We start from the raw sequence: 18,771 nt of genomic DNA, 5'->3' as shown, positions 1-18,771 counted from the left end.
AACTGGTTAATTGTTCTCACTGTTAGGAAATTTCTCCTCAGTTCTAAGTTGCTTCTCTCCTTGATTAGTTTCCACCCATTGCTTCTTGTTCTACCCTCAGGTGCCTTGGAGAATAGCCTGACCCCTCTCCTCCCCCTCAAATATTGGAAGACTGCTATCATGTCTCCCCTGGTCCTTCTTTTCATTAAACTAGACATCCCCAGTTCCTGCAACCCTTCTTCATATGTTTTAGCCTCCAGTCCCCTAATCATCTTCGTTGCTGTTCTCTGCACTTGTAAGTTGAGGAATCTTTGTATTGCTAGGAGGAGAAAGTACTTATTATTTTTTTAAAACAAAAATCCTTCACCTTTTTAATGATAAACCTTCGTGGGAACAGAAGACATTTCCGGCTGACTGTAAAACACGGCACGAATGAGTTAATAGAAGCAAGGAAAAAAAACCTCACCCTTTTTAAAATATGAAAACTTTTTTTTTTTTTTTATTGAAAGCAATCTCAGGTTTAATTCTGGCCAAAGGGATTTTTCCCAACCTGATACCCGCCAGGCATGCTGAAAGAATTCCTGAATTCCTTTTAAAAAAAAAAATGCTTACTGCAATGTGAACATATCTGGAGTTGGGTTTCACACAATAATTTTTAAGAGGTGTAGACTTCAACTCCCAGAATTCTTTAGCCAGCGTGGCTGACTGAGGAATTCTGGGGGTTGAAGTCCACATGTCCATAATGTTGCCATGGTTGAGAAACACTGCAGTTCAGACTTATGACTGGTCACTTAATGACTGTTTGAAGTTACAACTTAACAGGGGGGAAAAAAGGGAGTTACGACCCAGTTCCAAAGTTGTGACTGTTCGCCCTTTCTGGCCGGGTGATCATGCTCTGAATTGCGTAGCAACATGGCTGCATTTATTAGCTGCGCTCACTTAACGACCACTGCAAATAAATCTGTGCAAGGCTGGGCTGATTTAAAGCCATCACGAAATAAAGACTGCAATGGGAAGGTCCCATTACGGTTGTTTGATGAGTGCTATCTGCCTTTTCCCGATGAACTCACGGTCTTTGCAAAAACCATTGTTTTATTCTAGATTTAAAAGCTGGTTTAGTGTAAGCTTTGGGATACTTGCAATTAGCTTTCCAATGACTTGGGGCCCCTTAATCCCATTCCCAATCAGAAATCAGGGTGGGAGGGCAGATACGGAAGCCATTTTCAGGATGGGAACCTTTTGAGTGCAACTTTCACGAAATCTTATCACTAGTGCAAAAAAAAAAATGCCTCCCCATGGAGAGGGCAGATGCCGCAAACAGATAACTCAAGTCATATCGAGTTGGTGACACGGATCAGATCCCCTTTAAAGCTCGGCTAGCACGAGAGTCCTCAAGAGGACTAGCAGCTTGGCAGGAACTTCACGCTTAATTTCATTCATTCGGAGAGAAGGGCATTGGGATCCATGGGCCACGGGAACGAGAAACGGCCTGAAATATGCTTAGATTGGCAACTTTCCCCCTCCTCCCCCCCCTGCCACTGAAGGGGTATTTTGGTGCGCGGAAAAGGATTGTGTGTAAATCTAGCACATTTAGGGAGAAGGATTTCTGCGGAAGAAAAGTTTAATTATCTCACTATAAGCATATTGATTCAGATTTAGTCCTAAACCTTTCTCCTGGTGCTGCTTGCTTCTGAAAGCCCTTGAAAGTACAGGTAGTCCTTGGGTTACAACTGATCACTTAGTGACCATCTAGAGTTATGACAGACCCCGCAAAAGGAGATTAGGAACCAGTTTCTAAGTTCCAACAGTTGAGACCCCTCTTAAGGTCACACGACTGGACTTCGGACACTCGACAACGTGCGTTTGTGTGTGTATGTGCACACACACACAGACACACGTTGTGGCCCAGCAGGAGCCGTTGGAGCTGCCACCAGACTCCTGACAGCGAGGGGCCCTATGAGTCGGCTCTGGAGGATGTGGAGGACCCTGGACAGGGTTCCAACTCCAAGCAGGGCGCAGAGAGGCTGGTTGGCCACCAGGAGGCGCCTGAGCCTTGGACCAGTGGGGAGGAGACAAGGGAGTGTGATCCTGACGTTAGCAGTGAGATGTTCCTCACGGAGAGCTAATAGGCGTAAGGAACTGTTGCGCAAGTACAGGAAGTAATTGCACTCAGCTGGTGGTAATTAGGCTCCTCTCCAGACTATAAAAGGACTGCTTGTGCACACGCCTCTTTTGCAGAAGTCAACGCAGGAGCTAATGTTGGAGAACAGTACTGTGAGCCTGGCAGGCTGGATTTCTGCCAAGGCTTATCTGTGCCGGTTTGCTGCCAAGGACCTGTCTGTCTGTTAATAAATTCCATAAAGTATCTTTGACTCAGAGTGTGTTGGTGTGGGACGAGGGGGGTCAGAACACATATGTATGTGTATGTATGTATGTATGTATGTATGTATGTATATATATATGATGTATGTGTATGTGTGTATGTATGTATGTATATATTATATATATACATATATACATACATACATACGTACATACATACATACATATACACATACATATATACATATACATACATACAGTGTATGGAGATTTTATAGAAGATGCTTAAAAGGAACACTGCAAAGTTTTTTAAAACAGGAATTCTTAAGATACATTAAAAAAAGGGTTGCAGAATTTCCCTTCCATAGATCTATACAGAATAAAGTGCTTTGTTATAAAGTTTCCAATACTAAGAGTTATTGGTGAACGCTATTTTTTTTTTCCTTTTCTGGATAATTGGGCAGTATATACCAAATGCCATAAAAATATTATTAGGTGATCAAACGGCAGGCATTCATAAAATTAGTTTTGAGCTCCTTTCCTCCTTCCTTCCTTCCAAAATATACTATAGATATTCCTCAACTTATGACCATTCATTACCATTTGATAATATGACAGTTCTAAACAAAAGTCATAATCGGTCCTCACACTTATGACTGTTGCTGCGCCCAAGTCAGGTGATCAAAATTTGTGCACTTGGCAACAGGCATGATGGTCGTAGGATTCCGGGATCATGTGATCGGCAACATGCAACCTCCCCCCACCGGATACTGACAACAAGGTCAATGGAGCAAGTCAGTCTCGCTTAACGACCTTGCAATTCATTTAAGGACCGGCTGACTTGTGACAAAATAAATGTCAGTTTGGATGCCACTCAATGACTGCATCGCTCAGCGATGGAGGTCCCTGTCCCAATTGTGGCCGTAAGTTGAGGACTACCTGTAGCAAAGTTCCAAAGGATGTTAAGAGCCTGACTCTTTCCAAGCTTAAAAACCACTTTTAAGAGTTTGGCCAGGAAGGATTAGATGAGACAATCAACCACAATCAATGTGTGTCTTTTGTCCACCGGTATACATTGTTATTGCACATCTGCTGACGCCACAGCCTTTTCCTCGACGGTTTGTGCCTTGTGGTGGTTGTCCCAGGGGCCAGCCCTGCTCATACGAACGTACACACCCACAATCAAGCATCCACAATCAAGCTTTGCCAAAGCTTTGCAAACGTCGGCCCAAGGAACCCTTTTCTACTGTGAAACACTTATGTTGTGCGTCTTGACAACAGGAAGGCTCAATCTTTTGAAAAATGGCCCATCCTCACTTGGGTGTGTGTGGGTGTCTTTGCCTTGGAAACGAAAGATGACTCAGGCAACGATACCCCAAGTTCTGCTCCTCTGGAAGAATTCACAAAAGTCCTATTGCAAAAGAGCTCTTAGGATTAGATAATAAAGTGCAAAAAAAAGTTAAAAGAACCAACACTTCATGTTAAAAACGTCCTTAAGAGGCTCGGCATCTTCCTCCAAAGAGCTTGCAAGGAAGATAATGTTGGTTTCAAGAAGAAGTTCCTCAGGAAAGAGCAATCTCCTCAGGAAAAGTAGGCGTAGAGTAGAAATCAAGAAATTGTAGACCAAGTTATGGTGTCTAGGCTGCATGAGGATTCCATAATATGTAAAGATGCTGGATTTAAGCCTTAATGGGGGGGGGGGGTCAAGGAACAGGGTCCTACGGTCCCACTGTTTTCAAGGGACTATTAGTGGGGGAAGGGCTTCATCTCTAGCGTTCTCACCTCCAGAGGAGGCCACCTGAGCTTCAAGCTACAGAAGTTGAGAAACGGACAGTTCTACCGAAGGATAGGCAAGAACGACGGATCGTGAATGCATGAGAAGCTGACCTTGGAAGAAGGCGCCACAAGATCACACACTCAAGGATCCACTTTCTGACACCAAGGACAGTTTTACCGCCCACGTCTTGCCGTTCGCCTTTCAGTTCCACGGAGCAAAGGGGATATAAATCCTTCCGTTCCCCACCATCCAGAGTTGAAGAAGCTTCTTGGATGTGGAGCAAATGGTTTTCAAAGGAAAAACAAGGAAAGTCCAGTTTGCCTCCTGAAAGAGCACCTTTGGGACTTCCATGGAGCAAGATTTCCATATTTCTCCACTCCCATTCAGAGGACCATGAAAAACTGGAGTGCTCTCCCTTCCAAACTTCTCGCCTTGAGTGAAGGCATCTTTCATTTCAACCTCCCATCTGCTTCTGACTCCTCCAAACCCATACTTGACCAGATAGGCTCAGAAAATCCTTGCCTGCGTCCTTCCTTCTCAAGATCTTCAGAGTCAATATTTAACAACACCTTCGTTTCTTCTACGCCATCCACACAGATGTAGGAGCTGAAGTCCAACACATCTAAGAAGAGAAGGTCAAGCGAAATTGGTCTGCCTCCTTCCATGAGCAAGGAGATCAACAATGTTATTATCTCTGTGGCTTAAATAGCAACCATGATCTCAAAGTTCTAGATGTTCCTTGAGCTTTATGAAGAACCACGAACTTCAGGTCACTCAAAACTAAAACCCAAATGTGATGCCCGTTGACCACAAACCCACAACAGTCAATGGCAGCGGAGAAGTCTTCAGAATTACGGGCCAAGTTGGACACCAGAGGTTGAGTAGAGTCTAGTTGTCCATATTCACTCTGCTACCAGGGAAGAGAGCTGGTGGCGGGGGTAGGAGAGGAGGAGGAGGCATGGGGTGTGTGTGAGGGTGTCTGAGAGGGAAAGGAAGTGCTTGGGAAGGCGAGGACGAATGGAGAGCCACGCCGGTGGTCAAAAGAGTCGAGTTGGCATTTGGAGAAACGAGGAGACCAAGAGAGTTCGTATCCCGGTTGAGATCGGCACCTGGTGGGTTGCTGACGCGGAAACATTTCTCCTTGTGAGCCTTGAGCATGTTGGAGAACCGGAAGCGTTGGCCGCAGATGTCGCAAGGATAGGGCTTCTCACCCGTGTGAGTCCGTCGGTGGCGTTTCATGTTGGGGCGGCTGGTGAAGCTCTTCCCACAGATCTCACAAATGTACGGTTTTTCACCTGGAAAAGCAGGACACAGAAGAAAGAGTCAGAGGCCGTTTTTCTGAAAATGGCCAGCAGAGGTCGCCTTTGGCCCAGAAATGATTTTCAAGGTGGGAAACTGAGTTAGATGATGATTGAGAATAGGATGGAGTTGGAAGGAGAAGTCTTCCAATATCTCAGGGGTTGCCACAAAGAAGATTAGGGAGTCAAGCTATTCTCCAAGGCACCAGAGGGCAGGACAAGAAGCAATGGGTGGAAACTAATCAAGGAGAGAAGCAATCTAGAACTACGGAGAAATGTTTGGACAGTAAGAACAATTAATCAGAGGAACAGAAGTTGCCTCCAGAAGTTGCGAATGCTCCAACATCGGAAGTTTTTAAGAAGATGTTGGATAAACATTTGTCTGAAGTGGTGTAGGGTTTCCTGCCTAAGCAGGGGGTTGGACTAGAAGACCTCCAAAGCCCCTTTCAAATGTTATTCTGAGTGAATCAATGGGATGTACAGATAGTCCTCGACTTACGACAATTGAGGCCACAATTTAGTGAGATAGTTGTTAAGTGAATTTTGATCCATTTTATGCTCTTTTTTGCCACAATTGTTAAGTGTGATCCCCTTTTGGGAGCTTAGTAATAGCAACAGCAATAGCAGTTAGACTTATATACCTCTTCATAGGGCTTTCAGCCCTTTATAAGTGGTTTACAGAGTCAGCGTATCACCCCCACAGTCTGGGTCCTCATTTTACCCACCTCGGAAGGATGGAAGGCTGAGTCAACCTTGAGCTGGTGAGTTTTGAACTGCCGAACTGCAGTCAGCTGAAGTGGCCTGCAGTGCTGCACTCTACCCACTGCGCCACCTCGGCTCTCAGCTTCTGACAAGCAAAGTCAATGGGGAAGCCGGATTCACTTAACAAATCACGTCACTAACGTGAACAACTGCAGTGGTTCATTTAACAGCTGTGGTAAAATTCACTCAACAGCTGTCTTGCTTAGCAACAGAAATTTGGGACTCAGTTGTGATTGTAAGTCAAGTACTGTATTTTTTCAGAGTATAAGACACTTTTTCTCTCCCTAAAATTTGGGTGCGTCATACACTGAATGTAGTCCCCACCTCCACCACTTTGGCCTCTGCCTCCCAGCAATTTGCCTCCTTGCAGAAAACAGCAAACAGCCTGTTTCAATTTCAGTTTCAGCACAGCCTGATTAGCACAAGCAGCTGATGGTCGGTTGGATCTGCCTCCCGACCACCAGCTGTTTCAGGCTGCAGGGATTGCCATTCCCATTCGCGCCTCCGCACGCCCCATTTCCCACTCATTCCGATCCCTGCCGCTCGAAACGGATGGAAAATGGGGCACGCAGAGGCCGAAAAGGATGCGGGAAAGACCAGGTCTCACCTGTGTGTGTTTTCATGTGCTCGTCAAAATACTGCTTCATGTTGAAGTCTTTCCCGCACCACTGGCACATGAACTGTTTGTGACCGATGTGGATACTCATGTGCGAACGCAGCTGGTATTTGTACTGGAATCGTTCATTGCAATTCTGGGAGGATTCACAAAAGAGAAAGATTAGGGAAAAAGAAAGAAAAGAAAGAATGAGAGAGAGAGAGAGAGAGAGAGAGAGAGAGAGAGAGAGAGAGAGAGAGAGAGGAAAGAGGGAAGTGAGGGTGGAAAACAAGCAAATAAGAAAGAAAGAGGGAGGGAGGAGAGAGAAAGAAAAAAGAGAAAAATAAAAAGAAAGGAAGAAGGAATGAGAGAGAAGGAGAGAAAGGAAAGAAGGGAGGAAGGGAAAAAAGCAAGAAACGAAAGAGGAAAGGAAGAAAGAAACGGAAAGAAAAGAAACATGTAAGTGGATGAAACATGTAGGAAACATGGGTCTCCTTCCCACATTCAGATAACCCTTGATAATCCCTGGGAACACTGCGACCATCATAAATATGAGTCAGTTGCCAAGCATCTGAATTTTGATCACATGTCTCTGGGAATGCTGCCATGATCATAAGTGTCACAAACTAAGTCCCGCTTTTCTCTGCCGTCGCTAAACGAACGGTCGAGGATTACCTGTAAAGTTGGGTTTACTAATCATATCAAGGATGTTCTCCCAGATCTCAGAAAGGGTTCAAAGGGCAAATGTCACAAATGGCCAATGGGATCATCCCCTTTTAACGACCCCACAATCCCTTGTGGGGTGGAGCCTGGGCAACTGAATGGAACTGCGTGTTTTAATGGCCGGATGCCTTCCGTGTTGCCGATGCGGAATTTCCCCCCCCCAGCAGATATATTCTCATTGTGCCGAGAGAGAGAGAAATATCTGCCTCTACCTAGGATCAAAACTCACAGCCTCCTGATGGCGAGGCGAGAGCTCCGCCTCTAGGCCACCGCACCACTCCACCAACGGCCAATGGGATGACACCCCAAAAATGGATTCTCACCTCGCATTTGAACGGCTTCTCGCCCGAGTGCTGGAGAGAGTGGACTTTCAGGGACATGCTCCTCTTGAAGGACTTCCCACACGTCTCGCAGGTGAAAGGCATGTCCTTGGTGTGAGCTACAAAGCGGAGGGGAAAACGGAGTCGTCTTTCAAAGCCTCCCAGGTAGGGCTGAGCCCAGCTACCTGGTCGGCTTGGCTTAAGGCACCTGACCAGAGATGGTCTCTGCTGGGAGAGGTAGAAAAAGGATGGACCCCCAAGGATAAGACCAACAGCCAACTCGGTTTGGGAAAATACACACGTTACGACCCGCCAGTGGAGCTGGCAGAAGATTCAGACAGTGGGGAGGTTGAGGGGGAACCCGGGCCAGTCCTGGAGTCTGGGGAAGGCTCTGAGGAGGGCTCTGTATCGGAGGCAGAGAGGGAGCCAAGGCCATCTGGAAGCTATCAGCTGCCTTCAGAGTCAGACATCAGTGAGGCAGAAGAACAGCTGGAGCCTGTTCCCAGTGTGTGCATGCGCAGAGCTGCCAGCAGAAGGGAATAGCTAAAGAACAGGGGTCGACTCGGGAGTAAAGGCCCGGGTGGGACGATGAATGGCCCCTCCCAGAGGAAATAAAAGAGGAGCGACAGGGGAGTGGAGTTTGCAGGAGACAATTAGTTCGCTTCATTGGTTCGAGGCTTTCCGAGACTCCCTGCCAAGTTCTGCAGAGATCGGCCTGGCAGCTCTCCAAGCCAGATAAGGTCTGTGACCGCAAATCCTCCCTTGAAAGACTTTGCTGGAGGTGAATGAGCAGAATTCACAGTCAATTAATAAAAAGGGGTTTTGTCGGGACCAGGAGTTCACTTTATGCCCTTGGGAAGCCTAGGCCAGAACAAGACAGAATAACAGATTCGGGAGGGGCCTTGGAGGTCTTCTAGTCCAACCCCCTGCTCGAGCGGGAGACCTGATGCCACTTCAGGCAAATGGCTGTCCCATCTCTTCCTCAAACCCTCCAGTGATGGACCGACCACGATTTTTGAAGGGAAGCCATCTTGACTTTCTGATTTTAAAAAAATGAAGCCTTCATTTCCACGTGGATAATGGAGTCCTTATTCTGGAGTCTGAAAGGGAAAGAACCTAGCAAAATAGCACAACTACGTTTTAGGGGGGGGAAATTTACGCTTTCTGACCAGGCGTCCCAGCTCAACAAAATGCAGAGTGGAAATTGGGATTCATGTCTTCCTGATAAGACTATTTTGTAACTCGGGGTTGAAATGAGGAGCAGGAAGGAGGAGGAGGAGGATGACGAGTGCGGTCCTTGGCGTGGCACGACAAAACCGCGGTCCACTAAAGCGCGCCCGATTAAAGCGCGTACCTGTCGTCAGCAGCAGCGCGACAAATACGACCGCGGAGAAAAAAGGGCGCTTTAAAAAGCGCTTTTAAAGCAAGCCAATTCACGTAAAGGTAAGGGTTAGGTTTAGGTTTAGGGTTAGGGTTAGGTTTAGGGTTACGTTAAGTGTTAAGGTTAGGTTTAGGGTTAGGTTAAGGGTTAGGTTTAGGGTTAGGTTTAGGGTTACGTTGTGTTAAGGTTAGGTTTAGGGTTAGGTTAAGGGTTAGGTTTAGGGTTAGGTTTAGGGTTAGGTTTAGGGTTACGTTAAGTGTTAAGGTTAGGTTTAGGGTTAGGTTAAGGGTTAGGTTTAGGGTTAGGTTTAGGGTTATGTTAAGTGTTAAGGTTAGGTTTAGGGTTAGGTTTAGGGTTAGGTTTAGGGTTAGGTTTGGGGGGGGGTTAGGTTTAGGTTTACTCGTTAATTTTAGCTTTACCGCTCACAGCGTGCTTTTTTCGTCGCGCTGTGATGACGTCAGGTACGCGGTTTCGTCGAGCGCGCTTTAGTCGACCGCGGTTTTGTGGTGGAACCGTCCTTGGTGCTTTCTGAGTTTGGTTGTTTTCTTATAGACGTTTCATGACCCAACTAGGGAAGATCATCAGTGCTAGAAGGACTGGCGTTTGCAGAGAGGAGGAGGAGGAGGAAGAGGAGGAGGAAGACTGTGCAGTTACTGATGCTTTCTAAGATTGATTGTTTTCTTATAGATGTTTCATGACCCAACTAGGGAACATCATCAGTGCTAGAAGGACTGGAATTTGTGGAGAGGAAGGGGAGGAAGAGGAGGACTGTGAGGTCATTTGTGCTCTGCGAGATTGGTTGTTTAGTTATAGACGTTTCATTACCCAAGTAGGTGACATCATCTGGGCACTGACTGGTACACATTTGCTAATGAAACTTCTGCAAAAAGGCAACCAATTTTAGAAACCACCAAGGGCTCCCCAAATTATATTTTAATTCAATTACAGTGACTGGATACCTTTTAAGGGATGCAGATGTCTTCAAACTGACATCTGGAAGGACAACCATCTAGACGCATCACTGCTCCCTCAGTCCAGAAGATCTTATGACACCTTTGGTCAACCTTAATCTGGAACTGAAGTGCCAATTAAGAGATCTGACACAATCACACCAGGAGGGCACAATTGGGATAATATTTAATTGTCACAATTTGTCATAACCAAGGGCCACTTCCTGAGACTTAGCTGGTTATTTCTTTAGAGAAGACGGGGGGGATTTTTATTATTCCAGAAGTTGTTAAAAAACATAATTTCCACCATCCATGATGGGTGGAAATATAGGTAGTCCTTGATCTATGACCATAACGGGACCTGCACATTACGGTTGTATATTTTGTAAAATAAGGCAGCTGTTAAGTGAACATTGCGGTTGCAAAGTGAACACCGCAGTCATTAAATGAACACTGTCATTAAGTGAACACAGGTCACTAAGTGAATACTGCAGTCATTAAGCGGAACGACACTCTGCTATGGGCATAGTTTTGCTGAAAACAGAAAGTTGTGAGTTTGGGCAAAAATGTCATAAAGGACACTGCAAATCACCCTGTTGCTGAGCAACGCAAGTTTGTTGATAGGATGGTACAGAAGGTCTGACCGTCGTAAGTCCAAATCAGAGTGATAAATCCCCTTTTTGGGGTTGATTGTAACTTCAACGCGACTGGTTGTTAGGTCGACGATTATCTGTGTGGGTTGAAATTGATAAAATGTGAAATCGGACATCTTCCAGTTCAGAAGTGGGGAACGATGGTCCTTTTATGACTTGTGGACTTCAACTCCCAGAATTCCTGAGCCAGCCATGGATGGCTCAAGAATTCTGGGAGTTGGAAATCCAACATGGCTGCTCAGGAATTCTGGGAGTTGGAAATCCAAGATGGCTGCTCAGGAATTCTGGGAGTTGGAAATCCAACATGGCTGCTCAGGAATTCTGGGAGTTGGAAATCCAACATGGCTGGCTCAGGAATTCTGGGAGTTGGAAATCCAACATGGCTGGCTCAGGAATTCTGGGAGTTGGAAATCCAACATGGCTGCTCAGGAATTCTGGGAGTTGGAAATCCAACATGGCTGCTCAGGAAATCTGGGAGTTGGAAATCCAACATGGCTGGCTCAGGGATTCTGGGAGTTGGAAATCCAACATGGCTGGCTCAGGAATTCTGAGAGTTGGAATCCAACATGGCTGACTCAGGAATTCTGGGAGTTAAAATCCAAGATGGCTGCTCAGGAATTCTGGGAGTTGGAAATCCAACATGGCTGCTCAGGAATTCTGGGAGTTGGAAATCCAACATGGCTGGCTCAGGAATTCTGGGAGTTGGAAATCCAACATGGCTGCTCAGGAATTCTGTGAGTTGGAAATCCAACATGGCTGGCTCAGGGATTCTGGGAGTTGGAAATCCAACATGGCTGGCTCAGGAATTCTGGGAGTTGGAAATCCAACATGGCTGCTCAGGAATTCTGGGAGTTGGAAATCCAACATGGTTGCTCAGGAAATCTGGGAGTTGGAAATCCAACATGGCTGGCTCAGGAATTCTGGGAGTTGGAAATCCAACATGATGATAGACATAAGAAGAGAATTTTTTTCAGAAGCAAGATTGACAAATAAAGACAAGTTAACTTTAGTAGCAACTGGTGGGCAAGGGGATCATCTGAGAGACCCTTCAAGCAACAAAGTGCGGAGAGAACCCGATAAAAACCTTGTAAAGGAGATAAAAAGAAGACTGACACCACAATTGGCAAGAGAGATAAGACTCTTTTGTTACTGGAAAGATACAGGTTGACAGTGAAAGTTGGTAATAAAAAACTAGTTTTTTATTATTAATAAGTAGGAATTTTTTAACTCTTAGATTGTTTTAGATTGTTATTAAATGTTTACTAACAGTTAATTAACCCTAAATAATAATAATAATGAAATGATAATGGATACAGCGTAATGATATATACATGTATTGACAAGTTAGTAAAAGAAATTTGGATATAAATTGTGAATTGTGACATGGGAAAAAGACCTATAAATTTTATTAACAAATTTTTATTTAGATCTTGTTATAAAGGTGTAAAGTATTTTTTTTTGGGGGGGGGGTGAGGCCCTGACGAGAGGAGATGGGGCATAAATAGTAGATTTTTAGCCAACTATAATAACAACAAGTAAACGTTAATAGACATTGTTTAACAATGTATACATGCTATGGTATTGGTTAAAGTAATTTGGATATAAATTTTAGTCAGTGAGTTGGAAAAAAGGGGGGGGAGGTTTAGAAACTTTATTAATTGACTTTTACTTAAAAGATGTCATAAAGGTATAATGTTATTGCAGGATTTTTTTGAAATATGTAATGAATCCATTATATGGTTGTGTCTTTAAGTATGAATTATTTGAGGTAAAAGCATGTTCAAATAATTGTAGTCAAATGAGAATTGTGGTACATAGTAAGATATACAAAGATTTTTGACTTAAAGTGTATAATCTAATAAGAACTATAAGTAATGACTGTGGAAGAAATGCACGAAAGTTATCTGTAACCAATCAACACCCTTTCTACAAGATGTAATGAAGGATGATTCTTTTTTTGTGTTTTTGTTCAATTAAAATAAAATAAAAATTCCAAAAATAAAGGAATTCTGGGAGTTGAAGTCCAATATGGCTGACTCAGGAATCCTGGGAGTTGGAAATCCAACATGGCTGGCTCAGGAATTTTGAGAGTTGGAAATCCAAGATGGCTGGCTCAGGAATTCTGGGAGTTGGAAATCCAACATGGCTGCTCAGGAATTCTGGGAGTTGGAAATCCAACATGGCTGCACAGGAATTCTGGGAGTTGGAAATCCAACATGATGATAGACATAAGAAGAGAATTTTTTTCAGAAGCAAGATTGACAAATAAAGACAAGTTAACTTTAGTAGCAACTGGTGGGCAACAAGATTATCTGAGAAATCCTTCAAGCAACAAAGTGCGGATAGAAGTCTATAAAAACCTTATAAAGGAGATAAAAAGAAGACTGACACCACAATTGGCAAGAGAGATAAGACTGTTTTGTTACGGGAAAGATACAGGTTGACAATGAAAGTTGTCAATTATTAATAAGTAGGAATTTTGTAACTCCTAGATTGTTTTAGATTGTTATTAAATGTTTACTAACAATTAATTAACCATAAATAATAATAATAATGAAATGATAATGGATACAGCGTAATGATATATACATATATTGACAATTTAGTAAAAGAAATTTGGATATAAATTGTGAATTGAGACATGGGAAAAAGACCTATAAATTTTATTAACAAATTTTTATTTAGATCTTGTTATAAAGGTGTAAGGGTTTTTTTTTGGGGGGGGGGTGAGGCCCTGACGAGAGGAGATGGGGCATAAATAGTAGATTTTTAGCCAACTATAATAACAACAAGGAAATGTTAATGGACATTGTTTAACAATATATACATGCTATGGTATTGGTTAAAGTAATTTGGATATAAATTTTAGTCAATGAGTTGGAAACAAAGGGGGGGAGGTTTAGAAATTTTATTAATTGACTTTTACTTAAAAGATGCCATAAAAGTATAATGTTATTGGAGGATTTTTTGAAATAGCTGTTGAATGCCATTATGTGGTTGTGTCTTTAAGTATGAATGATTTGAGGTAAAAGCATGTTCAAATAATTGTAGTCAAATGAGAATTGGGGTACATTGATAATAAGATATACAAAGTAATGACTGTGGAAGAAATGCACGAAAGTTATCTGTAACCAATCGACACGCTTTCTACAAGATGTAATGAAGGATGATTCTTTTTTTGTGTTTTTGTTCAATTAAAATAAAATAAAAATTCCAAAAATAAAGGAATTCTGGGAGTTGAACTCCAACATGGATGACTCAGGAATTCTGGGAGTTGGAATCCAACATGGCTGACTCAGGAATTCTGAGAGTTGGAAATCCAAGATGGCTGACTCAGGAATTCTGAGAGTTGGAAATCCAAAATGGCTGGGTCAGGGATTCTGGGAGTTGGACTCCAACATGGCTGGCTCAGGAATTCTGGGAGTTGGAATCCAACATGGCTGGCTCAGGAATTCTGGGAGTTGGAAATCCAAAATGGCTGACTCAGGAATTCTGAGAGTTGGAAATCCAAAATGGCTGGCTCAGGGATTCTGGGAGTTGGACTCCAACATGGCTGACTCAGGAATTCTGGGAGTTGGAAATCCAAGATGGCTGACTCAGGAATTCTGAGAGTTGGAAATCCAAAATGGCTGGCTCAGGGATTCTGGGAGTTGGACTCCAACATGGCTGACTCAGGAATTCTGGGAGTTGGAATCCAACATGGCTGACTCAGGAATTCTGAGAGTTGGAAATCAAAGATGGCTGGCTCAGGAATTCTGGGAGTTGGAAATCCAAGATGGCTGACTCAGGAATTCTGAGAGTTGGAAATCCAAAATGGCTGGCTCAGGGATTCTGGGAGTTGGACTCCAACATGGCTGGTTCAGGAATTCTGAGAGTTGGAAATCCAAGATGGCTGACTCAGGGATTCTGGGAGTTGGAAATCCAAGATGGCTGACTCAAGAATTCTGGGAGTTGAAGTCCAACATGACTGGCTCAGGAATTCTCGGAGTTGGAAATCCAAGATGACTGACTCAGGAATTCCAGAAGTTGGAAATCCAACATGGCTGGCTCAGGAATTCTGGGAGTTGAAGTCCAACATGGCTGGCTCAGGAATTCTGGAAGCCCACAAGTGAAAAATGCCCTGGTGCCCCACCCATTCTAGATAGGCCCTTAGGTCTTCCTTCCTTCCCTTCTCCATGCGTTCCCCGGTCTACTCACCAACCATGTGTTTCCGCACGTGTGCCATTGTGTAGAACCTCTTCTCGCAGATCTCGCAGGAGAATTTCTTCTCGGCGTAACTGTGGACAATTTTGTTGTGCTCATGGAGCGACCAGAGTTTCTTAAAAACCTTCCCACAGGTCATGCACTGCAAGGAACAAGACCGGGGAAGTCACCCCTGAGGCTGTAAATCTACCGACTGACTTCCAGCTTTAATATAAGAATAACATTAAATCTCTTCCAAGCAGTTAGTCCTCGACTTACGATGAAAACTGACCCCAAAATTTCTGTGGCTGAGCAGGACGGATACTAAGTGAGTTTTGCCCCATTTTACGACCTTTCTTGACCCAGTTGCTAAGTGACTCATTGAGTGAGGAACGTGGTCGTTAAGTGAATCTGGCTTGCCCCTTGATTTTGCATGTCAGAAGATTGCCAAAGGGGAATAACAAGACTCTGAAACCGTTATAAGTACAAGCCAGTTGCCAAGCATCTGAATTTTGATCATGTGACCATGGAGAGGCTGCAATGGTTTTAAGTATGAAAAAACTTTTTAAAATAGATTTTTATTATTTTGTTCCATCTATAACAACTTTCAATCATCACATTAACATTGTTGTGTCATCATACCTATCTCTCTCTCTCTTGATATATATATATATGGCTAGCTGATGAGAGCTAAATAGCTTGAAATAGATCTATACTAGTCTCCCTTTATTTATTTATCAGCACAAATAAAAAAAACACACACACACAAATATATATATAATCCATCTTGTATCGCTTCTATATTGATATACATTCATTTACAGTTCTATATATTTCTCTATTGCTTCTTGGCTAAATTAACTTTATTTTTGTTATACAACCATTAATACCAATTATCGCAAATTTCATAGTATTCAGACTCTTCTGTGTCCGTTAATCTTAATTTTAATTTGTCCATTTCTGCGCAATCTAGTATTTTCTGAATCACTAATTCGTCCGGGGGAACATTACTCTGTTTCCAACACTGGCAAATGTTACTCTGGCTGTAGTCAACGAATGTATTCATATGTATTTAATTTTCTTTCTATGTTTCCCCTTGGTTATTCCCAGCAGAAAAAAACTTGAGAGTACTTGAGAGACCGCCTGCTGCCAATTACCTCCAATAGACCGATTAGATCCCACAGATTAGGCCTCCTCCGAAGTCCATCCACTGGCCAATGCTGATTGGCGACCACCCGGAGGAGGGCCTTCTCTGTGGCTGCTCCGGCCCTCTGGAACGAGCTCCCCGTGGAGATTCGAACCCTCACCACCCTCCAGGCCTTCCGCAAAGCCCTTAAAATCTGGCTGTTCCGACAGGCCTGGGGCTAATGAGCTTTTGTCCGTGACCCGACAAAAGCGCAAACGTCATAAGCGTGCCGAAAAAAACCGCGGCGCTAAAACCGCAATGTCAAAAGCGCGTCGACAACAGCGCGCCGACAGAAGCGCGATTTAAGAAGGTAAGGTTTAGGGTTAGGTTTAGGTTACAGCGTGCTTCTGTCAGCGCGCTGTTGTCGGCGCGCTTCAGGGCTCATTTGTCGCGCGGTTTTGTCGCCACGGTTTTGTCACCGCGGTTTAGTCAGGCGCGCTTTTGTCGTTCGCGCATTTGTGGTGGAACCCTTTTGTCCCCTCTCGAATGGTATGATTGTTGTGTGCTTTTAAATTGTGGTACTGTTTTGTTTTGTGCTTTTTTCTTTCCCTTATTTGTACCCCCCCCCCTTGATTTGGATTGTAAGCCGCCCTGAGTCCCCTCCGGGGAAAAGGGCGGCATAGAAATATAATCAATCCATCCATCAATCAATTTTTTCAATGTTGTCGTAATTTTGAGGGGCCACTAAACAAATTGTTATAAGTCGAGGATTGCTCGTACAGGATTAAACTTTCTTGTCCAATCATTCTTATCCATGTTGGACTATCAATTGGTTGCCAATATTAGATCAATCACCCTGATTATTTTAGCTTTTTCAACTTTGGTCACTTTAAGAAGAGGTGGACTTCAACTCCCAGAATTCAGCAGCCAGCAAGCTGGCTGGGGAATTCTAGGAATTGAAGTCCATCTCTCTTAAAAGTTCTCAAGGTTGAGAATTACTGTTCGAGCTTCTCCTTCTATAGGTAGTCCCTGACCTACGTCATTCCTTTAGTGACCCTAGAACAGCACTGAAAAAAGTGACTTGCAACCTGTCCTCACACTTAACAACGGTTGCAGCGTCCCCTGGGTCATGTGATCAAAATTCAGAAGCTTGGCAACAGACGGACATTTATAAGGGTTACAGCGTCCAGTGGTAGGATTCTAATATTTTTACTGCCAGTTCTGTAGGCGGGGTTGGTGGAGGGACATGTGGATAAATGGCCGTGGCCAACTCAACGTTACTCACTGCCATGCCCACTCAGTCACATGACACCCCCCCCTCCCCAGCCATGGCCACAGAACCTGGTAGGATAAAAAATTGAATTTCTCCCCATTCACCTATTTTCTCCTTCTGCATGCTGCCTGTGAGCAATGAACGGGCGGGGCCAGCCAGAGGTTGCTACTGGTTCGGTGAACCGGGTCAATTTTTCCCTATCGGTTCGCCCAAACCGGTATGAACTGGCTGAATACCACATCTGGTCCAGGGGTCATGTGATCCACCATTTGCGACCTTCAGACAAGCAAAGTCAGTGGGAGAATCCAGATTCACTTAGTGACTGCCAGATTCACACAATAGGGATTTGCTTAAAGACTATAGAAGAAAACATGCCTTTTCTTACTACGGATCCAGGGTTGATTTTATAAAAAATTCTTCCCTTTTCTCCTTGCAATTTTTTGCTTTCGACCACTTGCTGGCGCTGTAGGCTTGCAAACACACATAGAGACAGACACAGAGACACACACACACACACAAACAAAAACACCACACAAGCAAGGATGGACACACAAACAATACAAAAGCATCCCTTTCCAAGGAATTCAGTGTGAAATGGAAGATTACATTGTGTGGATCACAACTCTGAATTGCACACATTCTGACTCACAACGCACAGAGATTTTATTTGTTCCCAACTGGGATTTACAACACACTCACAACGCACACAGATTTACTTGTCCTCAACTGGGAATTGATTCAGGGACTGAGAAGCCACGGATCATCTGGATCCCAGATCCTTCAAACGGATCATTCGTGGCCCAAACCAGAAGTGACATTTTGCTAGATAATCACATCACCTGGTTGTTTATTCAGGGAAAAATTAAAGTAGTTACAAGAAAGAATTGTTTTGAACGACAAAATACAGTTTAGTCCCCGACTTACAACGGTTCATTCGGTGACTGTTCGAAGTTACAACAGCACTGAAAAAGAGTGACTTACGACCATTGCAGTGGTCACGTGATCAAAACTCAGATGCTTCACCGATGACTCATATTTATGACGGTCGCAGTGATGAGAAGGGGGGGGTCATGTGATCCCCTTTTGCAACTTTCCAGCAAACAAAGTCGACGGGGAAGCCAGACTCACTTAACAACAGTGTTACTAATTTAACAACTGCAGCGATTCGCTCAACAGCAGTGACAAGAAAGGTTGTAAAATGGGACAGAAGTCACTTAAACAATGTCTCATAAATTTTGGGCACAATTGCAGTTGTAAGTCAAGGACTACCTGTATTTTTCCTCTTATAGAGATACTCCTTGACTTACAACTATTTGTTTAGTGAATGCTCGAAGTTACAACGGACTTATGACCAGTTTTCACATTTACGACCATTATGCCCTGTTTCCCTGGAAATAAGACATCCCCCTGTCTTATTTTCGGGGAAACAC

The 18,771-nt window shown here is 43.8% G+C and overlaps 1 protein-coding gene across 1 annotated transcript in view; it reads right to left on the bottom strand.

Annotated features, from left to right (window-relative positions):
* Window positions 1–2,700: 2,700 nt before the first annotated feature.
* ZBTB47 (zinc finger and BTB domain containing 47) overlaps window positions 2,701–18,771 on the bottom strand; it is a 28,405-nt gene continuing 12,334 nt past the window's right edge. The window contains exons 3-6 of the mRNA XM_087712393.1: window positions 14,958–15,105; window positions 7,780–7,895; window positions 6,746–6,890; window positions 2,701–5,373 (exon numbers count right to left, since the gene is read on the bottom strand). Of these exons, the coding sequence (XP_087568519.1) occupies window positions 4,967–5,373; window positions 6,746–6,890; window positions 7,780–7,895; window positions 14,958–15,105 (816 nt within the window). The 3' untranslated portion in view covers window positions 2,701–4,966. The remainder of the gene's footprint in view (window positions 5,374–6,745; window positions 6,891–7,779; window positions 7,896–14,957; window positions 15,106–18,771) is intronic.

The sequence above is a fragment of the Thamnophis sirtalis genome, unplaced genomic scaffold (assembly GCF_051295495.1).
Source record: "Thamnophis sirtalis isolate CommonGarterSnake01/CBP01778 unplaced genomic scaffold, rThaSir2_p1.2 scaffold_4, whole genome shotgun sequence".
Classification (NCBI taxonomy): Eukaryota; Metazoa; Chordata; class Lepidosauria; order Squamata; family Natricidae; genus Thamnophis; species Thamnophis sirtalis.
The sequence above is the reverse complement of the archived record's forward strand: the minus strand, read 5'-3'. Positions and strand labels throughout refer to the sequence as shown.